This window comes from Lonchura striata, chromosome Z, assembly GCF_046129695.1.
Source record: "Lonchura striata isolate bLonStr1 chromosome Z, bLonStr1.mat, whole genome shotgun sequence".
Taxonomy (NCBI): domain Eukaryota; kingdom Metazoa; phylum Chordata; class Aves; order Passeriformes; family Estrildidae; genus Lonchura; species Lonchura striata.
The window spans coordinates 71,746,969-71,773,132 of NC_134642.1; the positions used below are offsets into that span (position 1 = coordinate 71,746,969).

At 37.8% G+C, this 26,164-nt stretch overlaps 1 protein-coding gene across 10 annotated transcripts in view; it reads left to right on the forward strand.

Annotated features, from left to right (window-relative positions):
- The window catches only part of APBA1 (amyloid beta precursor protein binding family A member 1), an 87,039-nt gene that overhangs the window by 26,968 nt on the left and 33,907 nt on the right, over window positions 1-26,164 (forward strand). For all 10 annotated transcript variants that reach the window (XM_021549798.3, XM_021549791.3, XM_021549800.3 and 7 more), the window contains one exon: window positions 15,940-17,144. In XM_021549798.3, the coding sequence (XP_021405473.1) occupies window positions 15,993-17,144 (1,152 nt within the window). In that variant the 5' untranslated portion in view covers window positions 15,940-15,992. The remainder of the gene's footprint in view (window positions 1-15,939; window positions 17,145-26,164) is intronic.

Here is a 26,164-nt window from a genome sequence, read left to right on the forward strand (position 1 = left end):
AACTATATTTTACCAGCTGAAGCTTTTAAGAAGTGCTTTGTTTGATTGGTTCTTGACTATTACTTGATTTTCCTTTATTAATGCATAGTCACAAAATAATTTTCTTTTTGTTATTTAAAGAAATGCAGAATCATTGAACCGTTTATGAATAGATTTGAAGCGGAAGCTGATTCCCCCTTGCAAACTGTAACATTATTTCTGAAAATTTAGTATACTGACTTAACCTCAATGTATCAGCATATATTGGAATAAGAACCAGTCTGTGTTTTAGTCAAGGAAATTGTTAGTTTGCTCCAGTTGCATGAATATATCAATTATTTGCAAGTTGCAGCAGTGATTCTTTATCCTGTTAATGAAAAGACACTCCAATTATAACCTTACAACTTACATGAAAATAATACTTAATAAACTAGTTGGCCTTTTCAAACTGTAAATTGGTTTGTAAAAAAAAAAAAAAGGGTATTTTTTGCAACTGAAGTCAGATATACATTATTTAGTTTAACTGAGAAATTATTGAATTCATCAGATACAGACAGCAGCTTAGCATTTTTTATAGTGTAATACTCTTGACAAGAAAAGCAGAACTAAAGTTGAGATTTTGGACCTATGTGGAATTCTTTGCCTAGCTCCAGAAGATGTCAAGAAACTTTTACTCAGTAGTCAGTACATTAAAATCAAACTAAGTTGTTAGTTTTATCAGTGTTATCCTCTTGGGACAGAAATAATATCTGTAATATTATTAGTGATGCAGCCAGGTATTTGCAGTAATACAGTTTATTTTTTAAAAATCCAATCAATAAAAAGTAGTGTTACATTATTATGTTCTTTAAACTATATAAATATATTAAATAAAATTAATAATATATAAGGATTAATATTATAATAAATAACAATTGCTATTATTAATAATCTAATTGCTATAAATTATATTCCTAGTAGTATTATATTCTCTATAGTGTCTATTTTCAGGACAGTGTAATGCATGCATTACAGTTCTGCAGTTTCCTTAACTAATATGAAACATTGAAAATCTCATAGAAGGATAAAAGAAATGTGGGCTCAACATTATTTGATTTGGAATTCTGAAAGTTAATTCTAACTTAGCTTTATTAAGATAGAATTATACTTATTTTTGTAATTCTATTAAGGTAGCACCTCGTCCTCCAGGTGTAAGTAACAAGTACTGCAGAGCAGTTCTGAGAGATTTTGGGAGTACTAAAGATCATGGTATTCGTGTTCTGCTGCATGAAAAAAAAATGCAGGGAAACTTTACGTTAAGGAAGTGCAGTGTCCTCCATAGCTGTGATCATGGAACTTGCAAGAGCCACAAGAGTCTATGGTGGCTTTTCTGTGCTATTTTTGAATATAAGATATATTGAAGGTGTAATGGTTTTGCTTGTTTCGTATTTGTAAATTGGGTAGAAAGGTGTGACTTGTAATGTTTGAATGTCTTATTACAGAAACTGTTATTAGAACTGAAAGTCTACAAAAGTCTAAGCAAAGGGCTCTCCATTTACATTTTATTTAAGACAGCACTAAGTAAAATAGAAAAGAGTGTAGATAAGAATTTTGAGGATTTAGATCACTGGTGTTACTGTGGTATAATAAGCCGGCAAGGTGATTTCAGAGGGTTCTTTTATTTATTGCTGGAGAGTTGTCTGTGAAATGGGCTTTTCAATGCTAAGACATTTTGAGGATTGAGAAGAAGACCAAAAACATGTATGTCTGTCTTGGTTTAAGACAATTTAAAGAGGTGGGCGTTTCAAAATGAGTTACCTCCCCTTAGTTTCAACCAGTTCTTTTCCACCTATAAGGAGAAACAGAAGTAGATCAGAGTCAAAAAATAAGAGTTTATGAACAAGCAAAGCTGCAAGAGGCAAAAAAATAACAGTACATAATCACGAGATACAGAATTGCTAGGTCTCACAAACTCCCCCAGAACAGAGAGAAACCCGAAATGGTGGCAGTACCCCTTCCAAGATGGCACCTGCCACAGGGAGGCAAAAAGAAATTGGTGCCAGCTCACTCCTCCAGTATGGCACTGCCCAGAAAGCAAAGAAAAAAAAGATGGCCACTTCCTGGTATAAATATTTTTCTCTATTCATGTGAAGTCAATTTCCCCTATATTTGCATTAAATAAAAAGAGTTGAATATATGTCAATACTGTTTTCATAATAATTTTCTTATTTCATTGAGCTTGTGGCAGACTAACCTTGCCTGGCTGCCATCTCCCTGCCTCTCTCTCACTCCTCCTCCTCAATAGGATACTGGGGAGAAAATAATATGGAAAGGCTTGTGGAAAGGCTTATGGAAATTGAGATAAATGAGGATTTCCAGTTGCTGTCATGGGCAAAGATTTGATTTGGAGAAAATGAATGTATTTCCAATTACAATAGAATTGCATGGTGAGAAGCAATGACAAAACAAAGCCCCTCTCCTTGCTTGGGTCCCCCTCATGTTTTTCCATGCTCAACATTACTCCTTCATTTCTGACACTTCCACCTCCTCTTTCCTGGAGTAAGCACTGCCCCGCATCTCAACATTACACGTCAGATAGAGCAGCTGCAGCTCAGGAGGGAAAAGGGATGTAGTTTCTTCTTAAATTATGACTGAGATTTGACAAGTGTTTGTACTGTGAAGCTTAGAGCCTAGAATCAATTATGGCAGTGTGCAGCTGAAGAGCTCCAGGTAGCCTTGAGTTTGCTTAGGGGATGCAGAGTTGGGAGTTTTGGGGTTTGGCAGAACAGACTAGTGCAACTTTCTGTGACTCTGGGCAGGGTCTTTTGGTGAGATGACAGGAGAAACGCAGGCCTTGCGACCAAAGTGGTAAAAAGTGTGGTTTTTTTTGGAAAAAACGTAACAAGCCCCCCAGCTTGGTAGGAAATCTAGGGAAGCTAATGTGCTCGCAGATGGTCTTTTGATACTGTCATCTGAATGCTTGGGTCTGTGGTTGGCAAAGCCTCAGCACCAGCTGGTGCTGCAAGTCTTGTCCAGACATGGACTTCTGTCCCTGCTTCAAGCTGACCTCTCACAGAAGGGACCCATCTTCTCCCATACATATACACACATAAGAGGAATTGCCCAGTGTATGACCAAAAGAGTTATTTGTGCAGTGAGGGTAGCTGAGAACAGAAACAGGTTGTTTCCATGTTTCTTTAAGTCTGTTATTTTGTGGAGTTCAGATTCCTCTGGGCAAAACAGTGCAAAGAGAGCCATAGTTCCATTTTCTATTATGCAAAAATTAGGCTGAGGTGAGGAAAACCTGGACTCTGATGGTACAAAGGCCAGCCTCTCTGGGACACAGGAAACATGTAGGGATGGAACTTAGCTGCACTTGCCATTCCTGCTTGGTAGCCTTTGGCTGCTCTGTTTTGTAGTAACTCAGGTGCTGTTGTTCTGCTGTTGTGGGGTACCAACAAAATCTGTCTTGCTTATTTTCCTTAAATGTTTTTTGGTGGCATAGTTCTTTGCAGCAGATATGGGTTATTGATTTTGAGCTTGTTGGTTCTTCATCATTGCACCTTGAACATCTCTATTTGCTGATATTTTTTTCATTTGCTTTCCAGTGTAATATTCAGGTTTCTTGGATGAGCCTTCTAAATATTTGTCTGCATGGTATTACTCATAAATTGGAAAATAAATCTGTATTTGGCTTCTCAACTTGCTTGATTGGCTGAACTATGATTGTTATTGAGATTCCTAAACATTAATTAATTAAATAACATAGTACAAAGAATTATTTTGGTGGTTTTAGGGCTTTTCTTGGGTTTGGGCTTTTGGTTTTTTTTCTGTTTGCTTGGATTGGGTTGGCTTGGGTTAGTTTTATTTGAACCTTTGGGGAGGAAAGGGATACTCTATGTTTGGGTTTTTTTGAATAATGTATTGGTTTTTCTGTCGCTACAATTATTTCTTTTCCGGTTAGGATTTTGTTGTTATGTTGTTATGTTTCTATTTTGCAGCTATTCACCTGCATTTCTTAGCTCAAAACCTCTCTTCTGCCAATTCTGATAGTTTTTAGGAAGTCTATTGGTGATCTCCAAGTCTACTCCACAGTGTGTACTGAAGTGCACAGTCTGTGGGGACCATCACAAATTGCCTTCAAAAGTGTACTTCAGATCCAAGCTAAAAGAAAGCTAAGCCTACTCTGAGAAACTGTCTCTGACAAGTGTGTAAGACCATATATTCCCTTTCCAAACTGCAGATTTTTTTCCATGCTCCCTTACCTTCCTGTCTGCTTCCATTTTTTTCTGACTTTTTCCCTAGAACTGATGCAAGTTAGAACACCTGAGTCTTTCAGAAAAGCCAAACCCATAATCATAGGCCTGAAAGATCCATTAGTGTTTTCCCAGGACTAACTTTAATTTTTTTAATCATGTCTTTAATCAAATTTTTGAAACATTCAGCTTGTGGCAACTCACCTTTCACTCCAGAGCTTGTATGATGTGTATTTGAGCTCAGGATCTGCACAAGTAACTCTTAGCAGTTTGAAAACTGGCCTGAACTTTTGAAAGTCTTGAAACTTGGTTGTGTAAAATTCCTACTGTTGACCAGCTGCATTTATGCATATAAGTTGTTCTATGATTTAACATGTTTAGAAGCATGTGGCAGAAGTGTATTTTTGTCTCTTAGTTTTTAGTAACCCTTATGGCAGAGTTTGAGAAGACTCTGAGAAAGAGTATGTTTTGTTAGTATCTTAAGAAGTAAGTGAATCTCTAATGCTTGTAGCATGGTAGTTTAATGTAAGTCCCCTGTAGGATAATAGAATGGATGTTTTGGGTTGACAAACTTTGAAAATTGTAGGCCTTTCTAAATGATGTATGCTGCAGTTCAAGCAAGCAAAATCTTAGGGAATCATAATGGTTTGTGCTTTTTAGGAGCTTAGATTTACTGATCATCATGGGTTTTACAACTTCTATACAGCTAAAAGTTTACTTGTCCAGAGAAGTTCATGTAACTTAATACTGACAGTAGCCAGGTCCCTGACTGTTTTGAAACAAAGTGCTGAATTCTATTGTAAAGTGGTAAATTAAAAATAATCCTGTAGCAACCTACAAAGCTATGAGAAACATATAGTTCTTTTTTATTTTCATTGCTTTTGTGTTTAAAGTTAATTCAGTGATTTCCTGTCTTCATTTTAAAGCATGAGAGAGATCACATCCTCAGTGCTTTTTGTCTTGAACTTAAGAAATTAAAAATGAAAGGATGCTGTAGTATAGCAAAGAAAAGGGAAGTTAGCATGTGCATTCTTATAATACCACATATGCCAAGCTCAGGTATTTGAAGAGAGGTCAGACCAATGCTTTGCCTGATGCATAATAGAGACCAGGGCATGAATTTTAATTTGAGTTAAATACCAGCAAAAAGTAGAGCCTGGAATACCAGTTAAGCTTGGATTTCAGACGTTCTCTTCTAGGGGGAATGGTTCTTCCTTGAAAAGTAATGAAAAAAAACAAGCCAGAATAATTTTAAATATATTATTCCCTGGAATTATAGAATCCCCCTTATCTAGGTTTAATGGAACATTTAAGAAATACCTTATAAAATATAACAAAGCAAAATAATTGGCTCCTGTTTCCTGTAGAGAAAGGATTATGGGTGCCTTTGAAATATGTTGCCTTAATAATAACTTCTGAGGATAAGTGAAAGTAGCCATTAATAGTCAGGTTGTCTGCAATCAAAAAGGAGAAAAATACTAACCAATGAATATCTAAATACTTCAAGTACTTCAAGCATTGAAACATTTCAGGATTGTTCTATTCTTCCCTTAGTTCTATTCATGTTAAATATGTTTTACCTTAGAATCACCCTCTTTAGCTGCCACTTTTCTCTACTGTAATTCCACTGGTTAGGTGTGTTAATAATATAAAGGATTTTATAATGTTAAGAATGCATAATAAAGTATTTTAAATGGAATACACACGTGTACTAAAATCTAAGTATTACTATGTAAAATTAGACAAAAAAACTTCTTTTAGGTGTTGTTTCTCTTTCAAAGTAGACAAAAGCACTGTGGGGCAGGGTACACATAATTTTTAAAACTTGGTGACTGCCACATTTTGTGTGTCTAGAGAATTTTTAATTTATGTTCTGTTTTGCCTGTGACTATCTTTAAATTATGTTACACTATATCCTTTTTCCTGTTGTCTGGGTGTCCTGACTGGGACTGGTCTGTCTGGAGGTTCTATCTGTAAATACTGCATAGAGATATGAAGAGTATGTTGAGTGACTACTCTCAATTTCTTCATTTTCTTACAAACTCTCCTGTGTAACTGTGCTCTGGTCAGTTTATTTCCTTAGCAGGTAGAGACTGGCAAGTGTATGGGAAGTCTCGTGCCTTTTACAGAATGCATCTGTTTTTATTTGTAGTATCTGGCAGTAGTATATGTGATCTAGGTAACTTAATTAGCATCACAGATGTTTTTTTTTTAATCTGATGGGACCCCAGTGGCTGCAACCAGGCATCACTTCTATTTCCCTGCTCAGACTGTAGTTTCTGAGCACCCTGAGCTGTGTACGGTGAAATTGCTAATACTCCTCAAGTTCGGTTGTAAGCTGCAGAAGTGGAGAAATGCCAGCCTTCATTAGGGTTTAATTATGTTTTGGTAGCAGATTTCATGTGCAGTCACCTTGGAGCAGCTATTTCCAGTAACAGGAATGTGCTTGGGCTGTAAAAGTAGGTCTCAGTCAAGATCTTCCTCAATTCAGAGAAATCAATTATGTTGATGTTTTCCCTGTTTGGTTGAGTAACCCTTATCAGCTCTGGAGGGGTAGCACAGGTTGTATCTTGCTTTCAAACTCATGGAAAGCGCAGAAATTGCTAATATTACAAGCTAGGAAAAGAAATTATTTGGGGAGCAGGCAGATGTGTCTGTTGAGACCAGTCAAATGGAGGTGGGTGCTGGTCTAGCCACACAGACCACTCCTGCTAATGAAAATCTCGTGTGCAGTGCCTTGTGGTACATCTGCTTTAATGCTGACAAGTGGCCACAGCATTTCAGAAAGGTTGTAACAGTGGAAGATGTGCTTGAGAGTTTTTTACCTCTTCCCTCAGGACTATGCTTGAAAGTATTGTATGGCATCTTCCCATATGGTTTTGGAGATGACTGTGGGGCTATCTGTATGGTAGGGCACTGTAACGCAGCTGCCAATCTGAGAAAATACAAGAGGCAGATCAGTTTTCTTTGGAGCCTTTGGAAACTTGAGAGCTGGTCTGTGTAGTTTTGATTTTCTTATTTTAATGTGGACTGAATCAGCAGCTTCTTCTTAAAATAGAAGTGGTAAAATGATCTGCAAGTGTTAGAAGTTGATGGTTACGAGATGAGATTGGGCTTATTATATGGTCTAAAATGGTAACTGAAAATAGAATATAAGAGACAGCTGTCCATGTAAAGAAGAGAAAAAACTTAATTTTAATTTCCTGTAACCTGCATGTATGTGTTCCTACTTCCTTCTCCTTTGCATGTGTTGTTTTGTGCCATACTTATTGTTTTTTGTGCCATACTTCGTGTTTTTCCCTGTGCTAGATACCTACAAGTATACCTTGCAGATTGAATCTTCTTGAAGTAGCATTTAATTACAGGAATATTGAGGTTTGAAACCACCAAGGTTTTGTTTGTTTGTTTGTTTGGGTTTTGGTTTTTTTTTTTTTTTTTGGGGTTCTTTTGTGTGTTTTTGTTTGTTTGTTTGTTTTTTGGGGGTTGGTTTTGTGGGTTTTTGTTTGTTTGTTTTTCATTGTAACTTCAGTTATGACTCTAATCCTTAAATAAAATACCTTTGTTGGTGGGATTTCACTGTTCCTTCGCAAGTTTTTGCTAGCCTGCTGCCCTTGCATGCTCTTGCTTACTTAATTTCTGTAAATGGAAGCATATACCTGATGTCTTGCTGTCACTCAGAAATAAGTAATAAGAGACAAACTAGCTAGTACTTGAAAGCTTCTTAATAATGCAGTCCAGATATATATCAGGTCCTTTAAAAGTTTGTTGTATCAGATAAAAAGTATTAGTTAAGTTGTTCTGATTGGTGAGAACTTGCATGCTCATGACCGAATACCTGGGAATTTTAGCTATCTCATCCCCCTCTGTGGCTCATACTTCCCTACTCTGAATAATACCTCCACATCCTACATACTGTCTTTGACAATGACTTTCTCAGAGAAAGACTTGGAAAAGTCATTGTCAAAAAGACACATTGTAAAGTGCAAGTATAATAAAAAAAAAAGTTTAAATAATAGCTGTCTATATTGAGGTATTTCCTTTTCCTAGTATAAAAATAAGGTGGAGGGTTGGGGTGAGGGGATTGTATAATCCAGTGTTTCTTGTAGCTATGTTTTACAGTTGCCAGGCAGTGGTACATTTTTTAATACATTAAAGGCAAGGAAGTTCTGTATACTGTCTATCCCCATTTTTGAATTTAATTCAAGTATAGCTCCTTTGGAACTTGTGAAATAAAATGAACTAAAGGAGGATCAGATATTTTAATTCTATTCTGTCTGATTGTATTTCATGAGGAAATATCCTTAGCTTGAAATTCTCAGGTAATAATGAGTGTCTTAGAATAAATGTATTTGCTGATTGAGTGACAGAAGGTCTTAGGGTTTCAGCACTATTTGTATACCATTTTCATGAGTTGAAACAGTGTTCTGTGTCTCAGCTGAAGAAGCTGATGAGGCTGACAGACTTAACTAGCTGACTTTTCTGTCTTTTGTTTAGCTTGGTATTCTTTAAAGTGTATTTGCTGAAAAGTCTTCTATCACATTCTGTCAAACCCTTGAAGTGGTTTCAGCATCATCCAAATGTTTCTGTGTACCTGACACAACCTATGGATTGATTGCATAAAAGAATTCAAAAAACTAGAGTTTAAGTTAATTGAAAACTTCACTTCCTGTAACAAAATTGGTGTTTTGAGGAGGGAAAATTGAGGGGGAATTCAGTGAATCCTCCGTCTCACTTGTATCCAAGGTAGTTGTATCTAGACTGTGCAACATTGGCCTAGAATACAGCTGAGGAAGACTGTTACAGCTAGAAAGGTTTGATCAAATCTTTATGTGTAGCCAGAGGAGGAAAAGCCAAGGATTTTTTGGACATACTGTTCTTACTCTGTCAGTAAGGCTTGAGGACTCCTTATTCACCCTGAAGGTAGCCATACTTTGCAATTCACTGGATCATATAATTTAGTTCTGTCTATATTTATTTATATTGCGCTATTAATGACTCTCAAGGGGATGGAAAGGGTATTAGGCTTTCTGGGTTGTCCTTTTGGTAGGTTAGATCTAATCTCTCTTTGTTCAAATGGAGAGAAGAAGGTAGTCTTCATTGCTATAAAAATGTCACTAGTGTAAAGATAATTTGAATTCAGAATTCATCACTGAGGAGCCAGCATTTTATACTGTATTCTCTGAGACAGTTCTGCCCATTTACGTAGAGGAGGAAGAACAGTAAATAACAAACAGCCATGAACTTAGATTTGGTATAGATTCACTTTTCATACTTGTACTTCTAACAGGTATTGACATCAGTTTCACATTGTAATACTGATTTTAATTGCTGTGATACTCTGTCAATATGTACTTTTAAAATTTTTCATTCTCCTTTGAAAATTGATTTTATTTACTACCATGATTTGAATACCAGAGTAACAAGTCCAGCATTTTATGTTTTAGATTGTCTGTCTGCTATATAAAGATGCAAGACCTAATACCCAGGAATAAACCCAGAAGTAACTTATCAGAAAATGACACCAAAGAGTACCCCAAATTTCCTTAGTTTAGCTGTTAATAGGACTGTTACTTAGGAAGCTTAATCATTTTGGTGGTGACAATAGTCAATTTTATCCCCTCAACCACTTATGATCTGGGATTTGTGATGTATTTTTAAAAGTGTTTTTGGGCTTGTGAGTCTTAATTGTTACACTTCACTGCAGAGATTGCCTGTGGTTCCTTGTCAAGATTTTTCTCTAGTGCTTTTAATTAATTTTGTCTGTTTGGGCCATAATATTTATTAACCTTTGTCTGGCAGCAGATGGATGACTTCCATCCATGTATTGCCTTTAGTTCTTGTGCAGGTAGGACTTGAATGCGGGGTGGTGAGATCTGTTCCTTTTCTAATCAGGGTGTTCCCCATCTCCAGTGCCCTGGAAGTATTTATGAGATCTGGACTGTGTGCATTGAAGATTCCTGAATGGTATTTCTTGATCAGGAGTATAGTTTAGCTTTGGAAATATATGAATTGGGAGGGAAGAAAAGTGAAGTGTTTTGAGTGCTCTAAATGCTGGTAATTCTAAATCTGTCTACTGTTAACAAAAGTTGTGGGTTCTTGTGTACAGAGCAGTATTGTGCATGCAGCTTTTCTGCTTTATAGTTACTGTAAGTGTTCACAGCTTTTCAGCCTCATTATGAAGCAATATGTGTCTATGTGTGCATGTGGTGGGATGTTAATGTCACTTTCCAGGTTCTGCTTTTGCTGACTGGCAAGAAATATGTTTCACAGCTTTTTTATTTAAAGCTGTTTTGGATGAGCTTATTTAGCACATGGCAGCAGAGGCAATTAGGTTTCCCAAGCAGGTTGCAGTTCAGAAAAGAGTTACCTAATATAGGAGGAGAACTCCTTCAAAGCAGACATTGCATATGCTGTCAGATTCTCAGAAATTTCCCACCATAGGGGCTTTTTAAAGAAAAAAAAAAATAAGGTGGTTCTCAAAAGTCATCTGTTTTTTGAGAGGTAGGTTGTGTTCATAGTTCTTGTTGAGATCTGTGCTAGTGAAACATTGGTGTGTTTCTGAAGTCAGGAAAAACAGGTGCTTTAAGAAATTCCTCAGTGAGTGTGCCAAGAAGACTTCCACTTGAGGTGGGATGCCTTTGAAAATTTAGTCAGAGGCCTCTGTATTCCTAGTGTCATTTGGAGTTATGTGTAAGTATGTTAAAAGAATAGCTATTTTTCATGGAAGACGTGGGTGAATGTGGCTGAAGTATTTTAAGGAAGACAATTATTTTGCTCACACACTCAACTGCCAAATAAGAAGAAACAGTTATACTTCTTATAAATAAAATCACTAATTACAAAAAAGTAATATGTATGTATGTAACTACCCCTTATGATGATACAGGCTGGGTCTGGTGGGAACAAGTAGCAGATGTGGGACAAGGCCCGGACAATAAAATAAGGATCAGGTGCACCTGGGGCAGTATGAGATATTTCCTATCCTACCCTGGCTCTCAGAATCATGCCTATCTCCTCTGCTCAGAGCCTGCTAGACCCCACCTGGGTACTGCCTCCCTTTTGAGTCCCTGACATAGGGATGATATGGGTGGGAAATGATAGGAAGCCACAAGAGATGCACGAAAAGCTGTGGGACCAGGTCTGCTTCAGCTGGGGCGGAGGGATAGCTTCCATGGCTTCCATGTCAACTGGCCATGGGATGGGGGAGATGTAGCCAGGCTCCTCACAGTAGTGTGTGGTGGGAGGGAGGGTTAGAGGTAGCTGAGACATGCTGAAACAGGGGAAATTGAAACTGACTATAAGGAAGCAACATTTTTCCTGCCAGGACAGTGCAGTGCTCATGTTAGGGCCCAGACAAGCTGTTGCCATCACCAGTCTTGGAGGTTATCAACCCCCAGCTGGATAAGGCCCTGAGAAACCTGTTCTTAGCTCAGAGCTGGCTGTGCTTTGAGCAGGGTTGGACTGGAGGCCTCCTGTGGTCCCTTCCTGAGTTATCCTGTTATCCTTTATGTGACAGAAAAACGTGTGTATATGTGTGTGTGTAGTCTAGGTTCCATGTGGCACACAGCTTTGTTTTGAGACAGTAACTATAGTATACAGACGTATCAAGAGTGTGAGCATTTATTCAAGTTGGTGTTAAGTTGTGGAAATACGATACATAATGTTCTTATAAAAGAAACCCTTAAAGTAATATTTATAATAATAATAACAATTGTTTCTGTTCTGCCTGCATATACAAGAAATCAAACAATTACTCATCTTTGGACTTTGGTAAGAAATAGCAAACTAAATTGGAATCTGAATACTCACACTTTCACATTTTCTTACTGCATATCTTTTCCTGAGTAGAATTTGGCATGTGTGTGTTGAGTTTTTGCTCTGAGGTGATAGTCTGCTCTAAGATGGTGTTTTAAAGTAGTAGAGAAAAATTCTTAAACTTTCAACTTTATGTTGCTTAAGAAATATATGTATATATTAATTTTTTTCTTCTTTACAAGCAGGAAGGTAGTTTACCTTCCACAAAGAGTTAGGTGGAATAGTAATCAATCTCTGATTTCTCTATTGTGGACACAGATTCATCCATTCAAAACTAAGAGCGCTTACAGAGCACTTTCCAAAATATGTTTGATTACCAGAGCACAGCTGCTGTTCTGGGTAATTAATGTGAGGCTATAATGTCATTCAGATGGGTGCTCTGTCTGTATTTCCAAGGTTGGATAACCTCTCTTGCTTATATTCTCTTCTGTCTATAGCATTTTATGTAGATTATTGATTTTTTTGTTTGTTTGTTTGTTTGTTTGCAGGAAACAAAGAGCTTTTCTCATGTCTGGTGGGAAAAATCAGGCAGGCCTTGTATTTGTTTGAGGAAAGGGCTGCTAAGAATAAATAAAAAGTGGGGTTTAGTAGTCTTCCAGCTACCATGTATAAACAGAGGTTTAGTAAATTCTAACCCCCAGTCTTCATGGGTGTTCATTAATTCACTATCCTAAAGATGGATTGTTAAATAGTAAAATAAATGTTCTTGACTCAGAAACATACTTTTTTTGTTGAAGGTTACTGGGGCTGAGCTGACCTTAGGCCATTCTTTCAGATCAGATTTCTAAGTCAACTTACTTTGAAACAACTAAGAATGTTTTTTAGATTTTAAAATAAATAATAATTATTGTTTTCAAAATTAAAATCTTGAATTTAATTTATAGGAAGAAAGGCAAACAGAAGGGTGTTTTTCAGTAAAAAGTTTTAGTAAAGCTTAACATTTCCACATCATCCCTTCAAAACACACAGCCTTGAAAGTTTTGGTGTATCAGTAGTTGAAATCAAGCTGAGAGAATTCTTTAAATGAGAAAAAAATTGCACATGGAACTTTGGAAGCTATGACTTTATCAAAGGAAATTTTTTTTTTTTAGCCATATTTCGTATGGTTTGTAATCTCTCTAAGACATGTCAGTGATGCCATCTGTCCATAAAACTCATTATCTTGAAAGCATGTATTAAGACTTCTAAAACAGGATAACTTTTTTTCAGCAATTGTCAGTACTTTGTGATAAAAGTGATGACATTTGATACCTTATTTGGCTTGAGTAACCTTCATGTAGCCGATTTTTTTGCCTTCTTTTCTAAAAACTTAATTAAAGATAATCAGGACACGTGATAAAACTTAAGAAAGTTGATAATTATCCTGTGTTTATATGTAACTTGATTTGTTTTGACTAGCACTATCCTTGTTCTGGGAGTGACCAGTGACACTGGGTCACAAGTCAGGGGCCATTTGAATGCAGCAAATGTAGCTAGATTTTTTAATCAACCCTCTATTTTAGCCTAATTCTCTCTATGTGGAAAGAAGTGGAAATTTTATAATTTACTTCAATGAAACAAGGCCATATAAACAACCTTCCCAGCCTGACCATTCATGAGGCTCTGGCAGTCACACTCCCACCACCAGGGGCTGTCACAGCTAGGACCAAAGCCCCTTTTTGGTGGCCACTCCAGTGACCTGATGGGACCCCACCTGCTTCGTACACATTCTCACAGGGTCAGCCCAGGTTTCTTGGCCAGTTTGACCCCAGATTTCCCACAGCAGTGGCTTGGTTAAAGGCATAAAGGCTTTATTCACAGTGCCAAAACACAGAAACATCTCAAGGACTGAGCCTCCAAGGAGGGAGCCTGAACAAAGGAACCCCTGGGCTCTTGTCTCCTCATAGTCCAAGTGTGCCAAAGTCTCACTTCCCCTCCTGAGTATTTGGCTCCACCCAAGTCTCAGTATCCATCCTGTCCATCCCCCTGACCGGTGCCAGCATCTTTGGGTCCTGTGTTATGCAAAGACTTGTCACTTTCTGGCCTCTTGCCTGGGGCTCCTGCCACCCAGAGTTCAATCTGCAGCTCACACTGCGGGGTGCAAACCAAGGTACCTGCATCGAATGTGTTCCTCTGCTCATCCTCCTTGGGAATGACTTTTCAAAGAGCTCTTGCACCTTGGCATCCTCACCCTTCTTCTGGGCTAAAAGTAGAAAGCTGTCCAGTATGGTTGTTCTTGATTTCTTACCATATGCTTTGTGGGGGGAAGAGTGTTTAGTTCTGGTGCACACCAGTATATACACCTGTATTTTGCCCATTCTTTCCTAATGTCTTGGAAGTCTTAGCTGGAAAAGACTTTCTCTTGTCACTAAAACCTTACTAACACACCTTCATTAGCTGGAAAAGACAAACTGGATTTTTTCATAGTTGTTTTGAAAAGGGATTAGTTTGTGTACAACATCCTTATAGGTCCACCTAATGTGATTTATTAGCTATTACTTTACAACTGTATTTTTTTTTTTTTTTTTTAATAAGGACTCCTGTGTTTAAAGGGCTAAAACATTAGATGTAACAAAAAACAAGGTGTGTTCTCTGAGCTGGAAGCTGCACCGTCTGGATTGCTTGTGGAAGTATAGTGTGACTCACATCTTGGTTTGCCTGCCTGTCAACTTCTCTAATAGAGAGAAAGTGACATTGCTATTGCTTTCTCATCACAGGAGATTATTCCTACACAGAGCTCATTTCGTCAACAAATTGCCACCTGAGCCTCCCTGCCTCAGTTTATTAGATTTGATCCAAGTTCTATTTCATATTCACATTAATTTTTTTAGTTGGCAGTTGACGCATGCTTTTATAGATCCTTCAAGTTAGCAGTCTTGGTCCAATAAGTACCTTTCTTTTAGTACTTATCAGTAAGTCACAAGCTATAGTTGTGTTTTATTTATGGATATATGGCTTGATTTAGGTAGCTAAAAGGACGTTACATGTTGTCTTTATGATGCTGCATCTTAAACACATAGAACAAGGTTCCAAATAGCTGAAGCTGTTTTATAAAAATAAAACCTTGTGAGCTAGATAGGCCTGTTTCTGTTCCCTGCATATTTGTTGTTATTGGCAGACTTTTCTAGTAACCATATAACCTTTTGAGATTTTTTTTTACTCAGTTAGGGAGGCTGAGATGCCCCACTAGTCTCAAGGCAGTCATGGTTATAAGTATTAGAAATGTCTTCACCATGTTTTAGGAAAGAAGCCATCTTAACTGATTATAGGTAGTTCCAGAAAGATAACTGTGTTATATCTAGTTGTTGCGTGCTTCTCTAGGAAGAAGAAACAGGTGCTTCAGATGTACTGCGTCCTGAGAGTACAACTTTAATTTCTATTGATTTTTTAAAAGAGCATAGGGTGACTAGTTCACTTGAAGATGTCACACTGAAGAAGTATTGAAGGCATAGCTGTCATGTCTCGTGGTAACTGCAGACTCCTGTGAGAGGACTAAATCTGCTGTTTTACGTTACAGCATCCTTCCTTTGCTCCACATTAGTGATCTGTGGGGAAAGTGCTGGAGCAAAGGTGGAATATTCCTCTCATCTCTGTCATGGTTCAGCTCCTGGCAAAATTTGGCTTTTCTAATAGCCAGCATCATTGCAATGCCACTGCAGTGCATACAGGTTGTTTGGAAATGATACTTCTTTAAAGAATTTGTCCATGAAAGGGGGAAGTCCCAAAGAGTGTTGTTGCTGGTTGCTGCTGTTGGAAATCATTTGCATGGGATATCATACTGTTGTGCTGTCTATTACCTGACTTCAGAGCTGAGTTGAATGTTTGTCTGCTGGGAAGGAAGGGTGCATTTTGTTGCTTCTGTTTATTAACTCCACTTTTTTTATTGGGAGTAATGTCAGAGTTTGTTTTTTTATTTTTAATTTCTTTCCAGCTGTGATAGACAAAATGTCAGCAGAATAAGCGACCTACTCTCCAAAACTTGCCATGAACCATTTGGTTGGACCACCTGAGGGGGAGATCAGTGAAGAGCCAGCAAACAGAGCAGTGAGTGAGTCAGTGGAAGCTGACCTGGAGCACTCAGAGGTGGAAGAGGAACAGAGGTATGCAGTTCGCTACCCAAGGCACAACAACAGCAGCCACGTGGGCCTGTCTGGGCAGGAGGAGGAAGGCATGTTAGCTCGGTCAGCCAGCACTGAGAGTGGTTTCCACAGTCACACGGATACTGCAGAAGGGGATGTGATAGCCACAGTGGAGGACAGTTACAACATTGAGAGAGTGCAGGAAAATGAGGATGAGAGTGCATATGCAGTGCAGTACAGGCCTGAGTCCGAGGAGTACACGGAGAATGCAGAGGCTGAGCATGGCGAGGCCGTTCATAACCGAACATTGCCCAATCACTTACATTTCCATTCCATTGAGCACGAGGAAGCCATGAATGCAGCCTACTCGGGCTATGTCTACACACATCGCCTCTTCCACCGAGGAGAGGATGAACAGTATGCTGAGGCTTATGCTGACTATGGGCTGCAGGAGCATGTGTATGAGGAAATAGGAGACACACCAGATCTTGATGGTAGGGAGGGCATCCAGCAGTATGAACGGGAGAGAGAGGAAGCCGACAATTACCGCAAGGAGGCACTTGGTGCCCGCCTTCACCATTATGATGAACGGTCTGATGGAGAGTCTGACAGCCCTGAAAAGGAAGCAGAGTTTGCACCCTACCCAAGAATGGACAGTTACGAGCAAGAGGAGGACATTGATCAGATTGTAGCAGAGGTGAAGCAGAGCATGAGCTCCCAGAGCTTAGACAAGGCAGCTGAAGACATGCCAGAGTCAGAGCAGAGTTTGGAGCATGGCCAGGCTCTTGTCAGTGGTGGGCATGAAAGTAATGGCCAGCTAACATCTGGTTCTCGAGTTATGTCTGGCTCGGGCGAATCTGTACATAGGTACAGCAAGGAAAAAAGAGATGCAATTTCACTGGCCATCAAGGATATTAAAGAGGCTATTGAAGAAGTGAAGACGAGGACCATCCGTTCTCCTTATACCCCTGATGAACCTAAGGAGCCTATCTGGGTGATGCGGCAGGACATCAGTCCATCCAGGGATTCTGACGACCAGAGGCCACTAGATGGGGATGTGAGTACACAAAGTTTTCACCTCTCGGTTATATGTGTCTAATTCCTTTAACTGTGACATGCATGGTAGTAAGGGAAGGTGCATCATATTCTTGTTCTGTGTCTCATTCTTGAAAAAGTGCTTTGTTTAAATTTGTACTCTGGAGAGCATAAAAGAAGTAAACATGCATTTTCAAGTAGCCAGATTTTTTTTTTTAACAGTGCTGACCTTAGGTATGCTGTATAAGAATTTGTCACATGAAGCTCTTTATGTGTCTTTTCTGAAACAAATGCTGTTACATTATTTACTGCCATAATATATTTTAGAATAGCAACCAAACCAAACAACCAAACAAAACTGTCTATCTGTGTATGCTTTTGTTTACTCTTAAGTTTCTAGGTGTGGGATCTCTGCTTGTTTTTTCTACTTCTGTCAAGGTCGGGATTCAAGACACTTGAGATGGTGTTTCATGTTTGGACTCAGGTGTTTATTATTTCTTATCAGTGAAACAACTTCACAGCCATGAGTTTTGCAGTCTTTCATTAGCAAGGCACAAAATGGCTAGCTATCTCTTGTTACAAGATCTTATAAGAATAAATCATCCAATTAAGAAATGACACCTACACTGTTTTCCCTTTTAATCCAATAACTGATCCCCCAAAGCCCGCAATGCAGACTTTTCTGTCCAATTACAAAACATCACCCAAACCCATGAAGAAGAAGGAAAAACAAGGTAAAGAAGAACAACCCGTCTCCACCCTAAAACCTCCATCTTGCTTCATATTTATTTCTATATTCTAAAACCCCAAACTCTTAAGTTTTCAACCCTGTGATATTACACACTTCTAACCAACTACACACCCGTAATCCCAGTGCTCTTAATCAATTTTGGAAGTCTTCTCCACAGCCTCATGTCAAATGCAGTGCTCTCCTGCGAGTCTGAACCTTTCAGTGCAGAAAGTTTAAAATTCTCAGCAGCCAGGATTCCAGCACTAGGTTTCATATTCTGCCATGTAACAGTCCGAATAGTTCTGTCAGAAATCTAGTAATATTCTTTATGATGGTATCATAGTTCAGATTCATATTCTAGAAAAGTTGCATGTCAACTTGGAGTCTCTAGAACTCAGTGTATTATGAATCTCAGTGTATTATGTTATCACTCTAAAGTGGTATTTACAACAACTTGAGTATTGAAGGCAGTTGTTCAGATTTAAGCATTAGCATTTCTGAAATAGTGTACTTTTGGCATGAGGTTTAACTTGGATCAGGGTTGTCTACGAGGTTGTGGTTCCAGCTGTCTTTAACTTAATATTTACTACAAGTTTTATGAGATTTTTTGCATTATTTTATAAAATAAACTCATAAACAACTGTTAAATGGGTTAAATTTATGTCTGAAAAGAGGTGGTATGCTTAATTTACTGACCAAAAATTATCTCTTAGATGTTCCTATGTTACTATTTCAATGGCAAGGACCTGCAAACATTGCTCTATTCCTCTTTATTGATGTAGAATGGGTTTTGTTACCTTTTGTTCGGTTTTTGGTGCTTTTTTCTAAGTTCCTTTCTTTTTTTTTTTTTTTGTTTTGTTTTGTTTGCTTGGTTTTTTGTTTGTTTGGCTTTTTTTGGGTTTTGTTTTTTTTTTTTGTTGGAAGAACAAAAAAAAAGTAGAAGTAGAACTTCTTCTGTCTTATTTTGGTATTTTAGACTGAATTATTGTAACATTCTAGGAATGTGTGTGAACTATTCAAGACATCTCAGTTACTGCAAAGGGAATTCAGATGGTGAAAAAAGATCACATGCCAGGTAGATCTATAACAGGCTTCTGATTTTTTTATCTGTCTTCAAAATGAGGAAGGCTACTGTTCTACAAATAGAAAGATTTTTGTAGCAGGGTGTTTGGGATGCTGTAAAACCATGCAAGCTGATTGAGACATAGCACCTAGATTTTATTTTTCATGCAAAACTGTTGGAAACACAGCTTTGCGAGTGTTGTGGGGCTTTTTTCTTGATTCTTAATATAAAACTTAATTGAACCTTTAAATAAGCCCAAACAAACAACTATATAGCAAAAGTTGCTTTTACAAATATTTTTAAAATTATGTCTTTTATAGAGTTGATTTGCAGTTATATGAGGGAAGAAATCTTTCTAGATTATTTTGTGTGGAATTATTTTTAGCTTAACTTTAAAAGGTTACAAAACTAAAATTATTTCTGTCCCCATTTTCAAATAGATCTTTTTCGGCACATTTTGTTTACCATATTGTCTGAAAATGCTGTTACTGCTTGGAAGATCAAGAAAGTTCCTGTTTCTTCCAGACTGATTGTAATGGAGTGCCGTGATGGTCTTGGTGACATTAGGTTGCGGATCCTGAGATCACCAAATTCTTCTGAAGGTGCTTCACCTGCTCTCCAAAATCCAGGAGAACTGAGCATCTTGCAGAATTGAATTTTTCTGAGATGTGCTGATATGACACAGCTGGTATGCTCATATAGTGAACATAACAGGTGTTTTTATTTTTGTCTTCATACATTAGATATTGAAGTACATAGAGGTTCCCATTTTGCACCAAAAATTTTCCTTCAATGTTTTTTGTACCATGTCAGATAGGAACCTGACTGAAATTTTCAAGGCTGGCTGAAATCAAAACAGTGGTTATAATGAGAGTTATTCCAGCTCAGCAAAGAGAGAAATGATGGTTGTAGATGTGCAAAGAGTGTGTGTTCTTGGAAGGAAGAAGTAAATTACATAAATAATTTAGAAGATCTGTAGCAGATTGAGAAGAAGACTTACTGTAGAAGGGGCTTGGGACTGAGTTGGAATTTTGTTTTTCTTTGAAGAAGAGATATTTGCTTTTTTGGATTCTTTAATTTAGATGGCAACTCAAAAACTGTCTGATTTCTTTAATGCAGCGTTCCTAGAATTGCTTAGCTGTAAATTGGGCAAAAATTGCTTGTGTTGACTAAATAACCATAAGTGATCAGTGTAATAAAAACATAGTTGTACCCATTCACCTAATTGTAAATTGCTCTTCAGTCCCCCTCAAGAAAAAAGTAGGATCTCAGATGGGAGCTTTTCAGTGTAACCAGTATATGGCAGAGATGTTTTTCTGTCGGATTTATACTATTGACCTGGAAATGTGAGTGTTTTTACCTTCAGGCAGACGCCATTTTCTTGCCCCAGAAGTATCAAATTGCTGCAGATAAATAATGCAAATTGAGTACTTTTTTTGCCTTCAGTTATTTTGCAGGTCTACTTTGAAACTTAATCCTCAAGTTGTGTTAAACAATTTTCTTTCAGAGATAGAATTTACCTGAAAATATTTCTAATAATATTGCCTTCTTAATCATATGATATTGAAACTTGCAAGACTTGTTTAGGCACAAACAACAGTCACTTTTTATTTAGCTGCAAGCTGTCCACTGGGGACCAGTCAAGCAAGAAGAATGATTTGTGGTTGAGGCTATTTAAATACATCATCCTCCTTTGCCTTTTATCCCAAGAAAGTGACTATTACTCCCCAGTGCTGAGCTTTTGTGTAATACATTCACAGCAGAATGTTTGGTAGGATGCCATTTAGAAGTGTCCAGAGACTATTTTAAGAAGCTAACAATTCAGAGGTACTCAGCTAGCCTGTAGCTAGGTATAGTTTGGGACTGTTAGGAAAAATATGCAATGACTGTGACGGTAAGAAAGACACAGATCACTGTATCTGTGTGTATTTATGATGTCCTGATTCTAGTTTTATTCACAGGTTAATCTACCAGGATTGTCAGTCATTCCTGGGTATTTCTTCTCAGAATAAGTGTTTGGTAAGGTGTATGAGAAATGTAAATTGCTCACTGCCCATGGAGGATTCTGTTATAATAAACTCTGGTAGTCCTGTGGTGTAAGAGGCAGGTAGCAGCCTTCTGTGAATAAATAAATAGAGTAAAGAGGTACCTGTTTAATATTTAACAATGGAGAATATTAGCTGTCATGTGTTATGTGCACCCTGGTTTAATGATGCATGCTTTCACTTGAATGAGAGTGGTCTGGACAGGGAGTTTGTGGAGCAGGTGTACTTGTATATTTGATAAAAGCTGAAAAATCCTCAATATCTTTTGAATAAAGGCAGTAAGGGTATTTTTAAATATTTGCCACACAAATGAGATCTGTACAATTGGCATATATTATCAGAAACCTTTCAAACCAAAGCAGACCATCTTTTGGATATGTCCTCACGAAGATCTCTTTCTCAAATACAATAGCAGTTAGAGCTGCAAAGCTGCAGGAAGTGTGGCATCAGGAAACTGACCCTTGATGGAAAAATCTGTGGAACTGCATCAGAAGAAAACAGTGGTTTGGAGGTAGAAGTCATTCATTTGAGAACCAATTACCATGACTTTTTTTCTGAGGTCTGCTCAGTTATCCCTGGGGTTATAGATCTGAAAACCAAGTTTTGTTGATTTCCAGGACATGATTTGTTTCTGCGTGCCAAGACTTTGGTTTTGCAAAGCCCTGTCACTGGTGTTTGTAATATCTGTTCCTCTGCAGACATTTGAGATGGTGGGACATTAGAATAGACCCTAATACAAAGTAAAATCACGTATATGGGTGGTTTGGATTTGTGAAGTAGAAATTCAGAGCTGAAGACAAGTCTGCCAGGTGGAACAGAACTAAGCTGCATTGTTTTGCTTCTCCTTTGTTTTTGGTTATGTATATTTTATTTCAACCCTTGCATTCTCAGTTGCAAGATTTTTTCACTTTTGATACCTCAGTGTTTTCATGGAGATGAATTTGCTTCACTTCTTCCACAGCAGGAGTAATATGTTATTAAAAGGCAATGGAGAAGTCTTTTAAATAATTAAACAGGCTTCAGTAATAAATGAACTAAGGGGTAAAAAGAGAGAAAGGAAACAACAGAAATAAAAATGAGTTTTCATTGGCAGTATATTGTTTTTTTCTGAGTAGATCTTTTAAAACTGTTTGTTGAACACACAAACTATACGTCAACTTTCCATAATTTATGAGAGACCCAGACTCAAGTTTATGCAGGGAAAAAAGCCTCAAATGCCCCAAACCAAAAATCACTAAAGAGCCAAAGCAAACCAAAACACAAAGTATTTTATTCATTGATCACGTGGAAGAAAGGTTAAATTTCGGAATTAGATTGCTTGAGGGCAAGCACTCCCAGATGAGTTACTGGCTTTTAAATTATGGTGAGCACTGGATATATAACCACTTGAATATTGTTTTTTTATTACATTTTTTTAAATTATTGAATGATTAAAGTAATTTGATTTTTCTGTGCTGTTGAAAACTAAAACAGCACTTGATATAGGTAAAATCTTCTGAACATGCAGGAGAAACCTACAGTGATTTTTTCAGACTGACACATAAAACTGCACTGGAAGTTGAAGTGAAACTATAGCAAAGGAAGTGCATACTCAGAGAAGCAGCCAGCACTGAGTCATATCCTCAAATGGGATTGTTTTTCATTGTCCAGATGGTGGTAAGTGATGGGAGTCTCTGTCTTTGCAGGACATCATCACCTGGATCAGGAGAAGTTCCACAAACCAAGACTTTCCAAACTGCATTTGTTCTTAGATTCAGTTGGTCTGTGATCCTATGTGATCACTGCAGCATGTCTGATCCATTGCTGTCGTTTACCTTAAGCTACATACAAAACACCTCCTTCATTAAATGTGTAATAACTATTGTACGTGATGTTATCTGCATAGGCAGCAAGTGTCTTACCTATAAACAAATTGGTCATTTCTGTGGCAGCATGTGTATGAGTCAGCTCTTGGGTCAGTCAGAGTCCTGATCCAACAGCTGCCTGTGATAGAGCTCCTCACTTTAGATGCAAACTACCCAAGATGGTAGTTAAAGTGATAAATGGTGCTTATCAGTTGTCTTGGGCACAGGAGGAGCCTTTTGGGGGAATCTCTTTAGGCTGCCTGAAATTCTTCTATGGAGAGGTCCTATAGCAGTTATTCAGATGTGTTGTTCCAAAGGAGCAGTTCAGCCAGTAACCTTGTCTCAGGTCATCTTGTCCTATCATGTATGCACAAACTAACGGGGGGCAGGTCCTGGGCCCAGCAGATGGGTAAGAGCATGGGGTGTGTGCAGAGGCAGTTATACCAGAACTACAGTACAAAGTTAAATCCATATGTCAGAATTATAAATTGAATTGCATGCATTGTGCCTTAGTATGCAGTTATATGTAAAGTGCTAAGTTGGTATCATTTTTATCAAGCCCACTGTACTTAAAACAAATTTTCAACAATCACAACTAATAATAATTAGCTTTTAGCTTCATTCTTTATGGGTATTTATGCCAATTAAAACCTATGGTCTCAGTCTGTATTTTAGTGAACAGAATTTGAGCTGTATACATGAGAGGTCACTGCCATCATATAGTTGGTCTAAAACCTGGGAGATTTACTGACGTAGTTGTCCTGATAAAGGCAGTTCTTGTGATAGAATGCACCTGACTACACTTGTGTGTTGAACTTGAAGATTTGATAGTGCTTTGACCTTTTCCTAATGTTTATGGGTTCTTTCCAGAGCACTGTTTCTTAAAAAAAAAAAAAAAAAAATAAAGCCTTGCTTTATCTGATTGTTTCCTGACCTAATGTATAAGGAGACTTTGCCATACCTGTGCCATAATGCCTGTAGGTAGACATTAGTGTCAAATAAATAATGTCCTGTTGTTTATGTGAATCTTGAATTTCTGAAGCATTTGTTGATTTTTCCACACACATGGTCCTATAAAAAAGCTCTGAATCAACTACCTTTTTCAAAACAAAAAATTACCAGTGCTGTTTAACGTCTTTGTGAGCAGCATGGACAGTGGGATTGAATGTGCCCTTGTCAATTTTGCCAGTACCAAGCTGAGTGGTGTGGTCAACACGCTGGAGGGAAGGGTTGCCATCCAGAGGGACATATTATAGGCTTGAGAGGCAGACCTGACCGGTGAGAACCTCATGAAATTTATCAAGGCTAAGTGCCAGGTCCTGCACATGGGCCAAGGCAATCCCAAACACAAACTGGAAGAAGAATTCATTGAAAGCAGCTCTACAGGTAAGGACTTAGGGATACTGGTCAGTGAAAAACAAGGGTATGTATTGAAAGGACAAGGGGGAACCACTTCAAATTGACAAAGTAGGTTTAGATTAGATAAAAAGAAAGATTCTTTGCTGTGGGAGTGGTGAGGCACTGGCACAGTTTATCCAGGTGCCACATCCCTGGAAGCGTTCAAGGCCAGGCTGGATAGGGCTTTGTGCAACTCAGTCTATTGGAAAGTGTCCGTGTCCATGGCAGGGGCAGTAAAATTTAGATGATCTTTATGATTATATGACTCTATGATTCTATGATTTCATCCTCTCTGTCCTAGCCTATGTGACCCTCAAGCTGTACTCTCTTCAAATGATCTGGTGGTAAAAGTACATAAAACAACACTGCTTTTATCAGTTTTAGTTTTTCAGTGTCAGTTACATGTCTCTTAATAAACTGTATAGGAAACAGCTGATTGACCTGGATAGGTTAGATGCAACACAATCCTCTCCTTTTACAAGTTCTGTTACTAAATCCCTCTACACAAGAGCAAAGAAGGTTTCTCAGGTGGAGTGGATTGCATGTTTGTTCGAGTCAGCATCAAAATTGAGATGGAGAATTTTTGGATGTACCAGGTTGAGTATTGTAAGAAAAATGTAAGTAGATATTCAAGAGAAAAAGGGATAGCTATCACTTTTTTATTGCTGCATGTAAAAAATTCCATCTAATTCCACTGATAGACCTCTGTGCCTAATAACAGCATGCATCGTGTGACCTTACTGTGTTCTGACAACTTTGCTAGGCTTCTAAAACTTGTTTTGTTAATGACAAATGGAAGTGAAACAGTCACTAAGCCTTTATTTTAGACTTTGTTTAGAGCAGCTGTGCAAATTATCTATCCACTATGATCAATCAAAATATTTCTTGTTATTGCTTTGACTGAATTCTTCCCTTGCACATTATATATACAGTACCTCTAAAAATTCATTTTCATGTCAAAGAGAACTGAGTGTTAATTCTTCAAGGACTGGACTTCCTGTACAAATGTTTTCAAGGACAGTTCTCATGTCATGTCATGCACCAGACTTTGTAACACATTTGATATTTGGGTTTGGTAGTTCTAGTTCTTGGTTTGGTTTTGAGGGGGGTTGTTTGTTTGGTTGTTGTTTTTCAGAGGTTTTTCTCCCCCAAAACACATATTTGAGCAGACATTCATACAGACCACACAGAAAGCCAGGTAATAACTTAGTTCTAATACTTCATAGATAAAAGTACCTGAGGAAAGGCACTTATAGTGCTACTGGAGTAACTGCTAGTACATTTCAAATAATGCACCATTTCTTAATGCTAATTGTCTGGCTTAAATGAAATCATTAATCTTTATCCTTCAGTATGTGAATATGAGTTTTCAGCCATTATAAAGAACGCTTTTGTGTGTTTGCACGTGCATATCACATGCTTAATTTGATTTCTTTGTTTCTTGTTTAAAGCTGAATGCTACAATGTCTAGATATCATTCGTGCATTGAAAGTATAATGCAGCTTTAAAATTTATTCCTAATCCATAAATACTACATAATAATAAGAATGTGAACACCATGAAAACTCTTCCTTATGTAAACAGAAGTTGCTATTTGTGCAGTTGCATCACTGTGTTACTCTTGATTAGTAATTACACAGCAACTCAAGGGAGCCTGTATCTCTCCCACAGCCCCTGCTCATGTGCTTTGTGTGGAAAGTAATTCTTCAGTCTGATGGTGCAACTACATGCCAGCTTCCTAGGGATTGTTTCACAGCTGCATCTTCTTCTGTCTTGCAGTTGTGGTTCAAAATACAGGGAGAGATGCAGGGTCTGCTCTTTAACATGGGAGATATCTTTAAAGAATTGCTTCTTAACGCTTAGGAAATATATATTAGTTAACTATAATTTTCATACTTAGTTATTATCTGAGATAGAGGAATGTCTTTAAAGAGAAAAAAGTGGAGAAGGGAGTTATGTTTT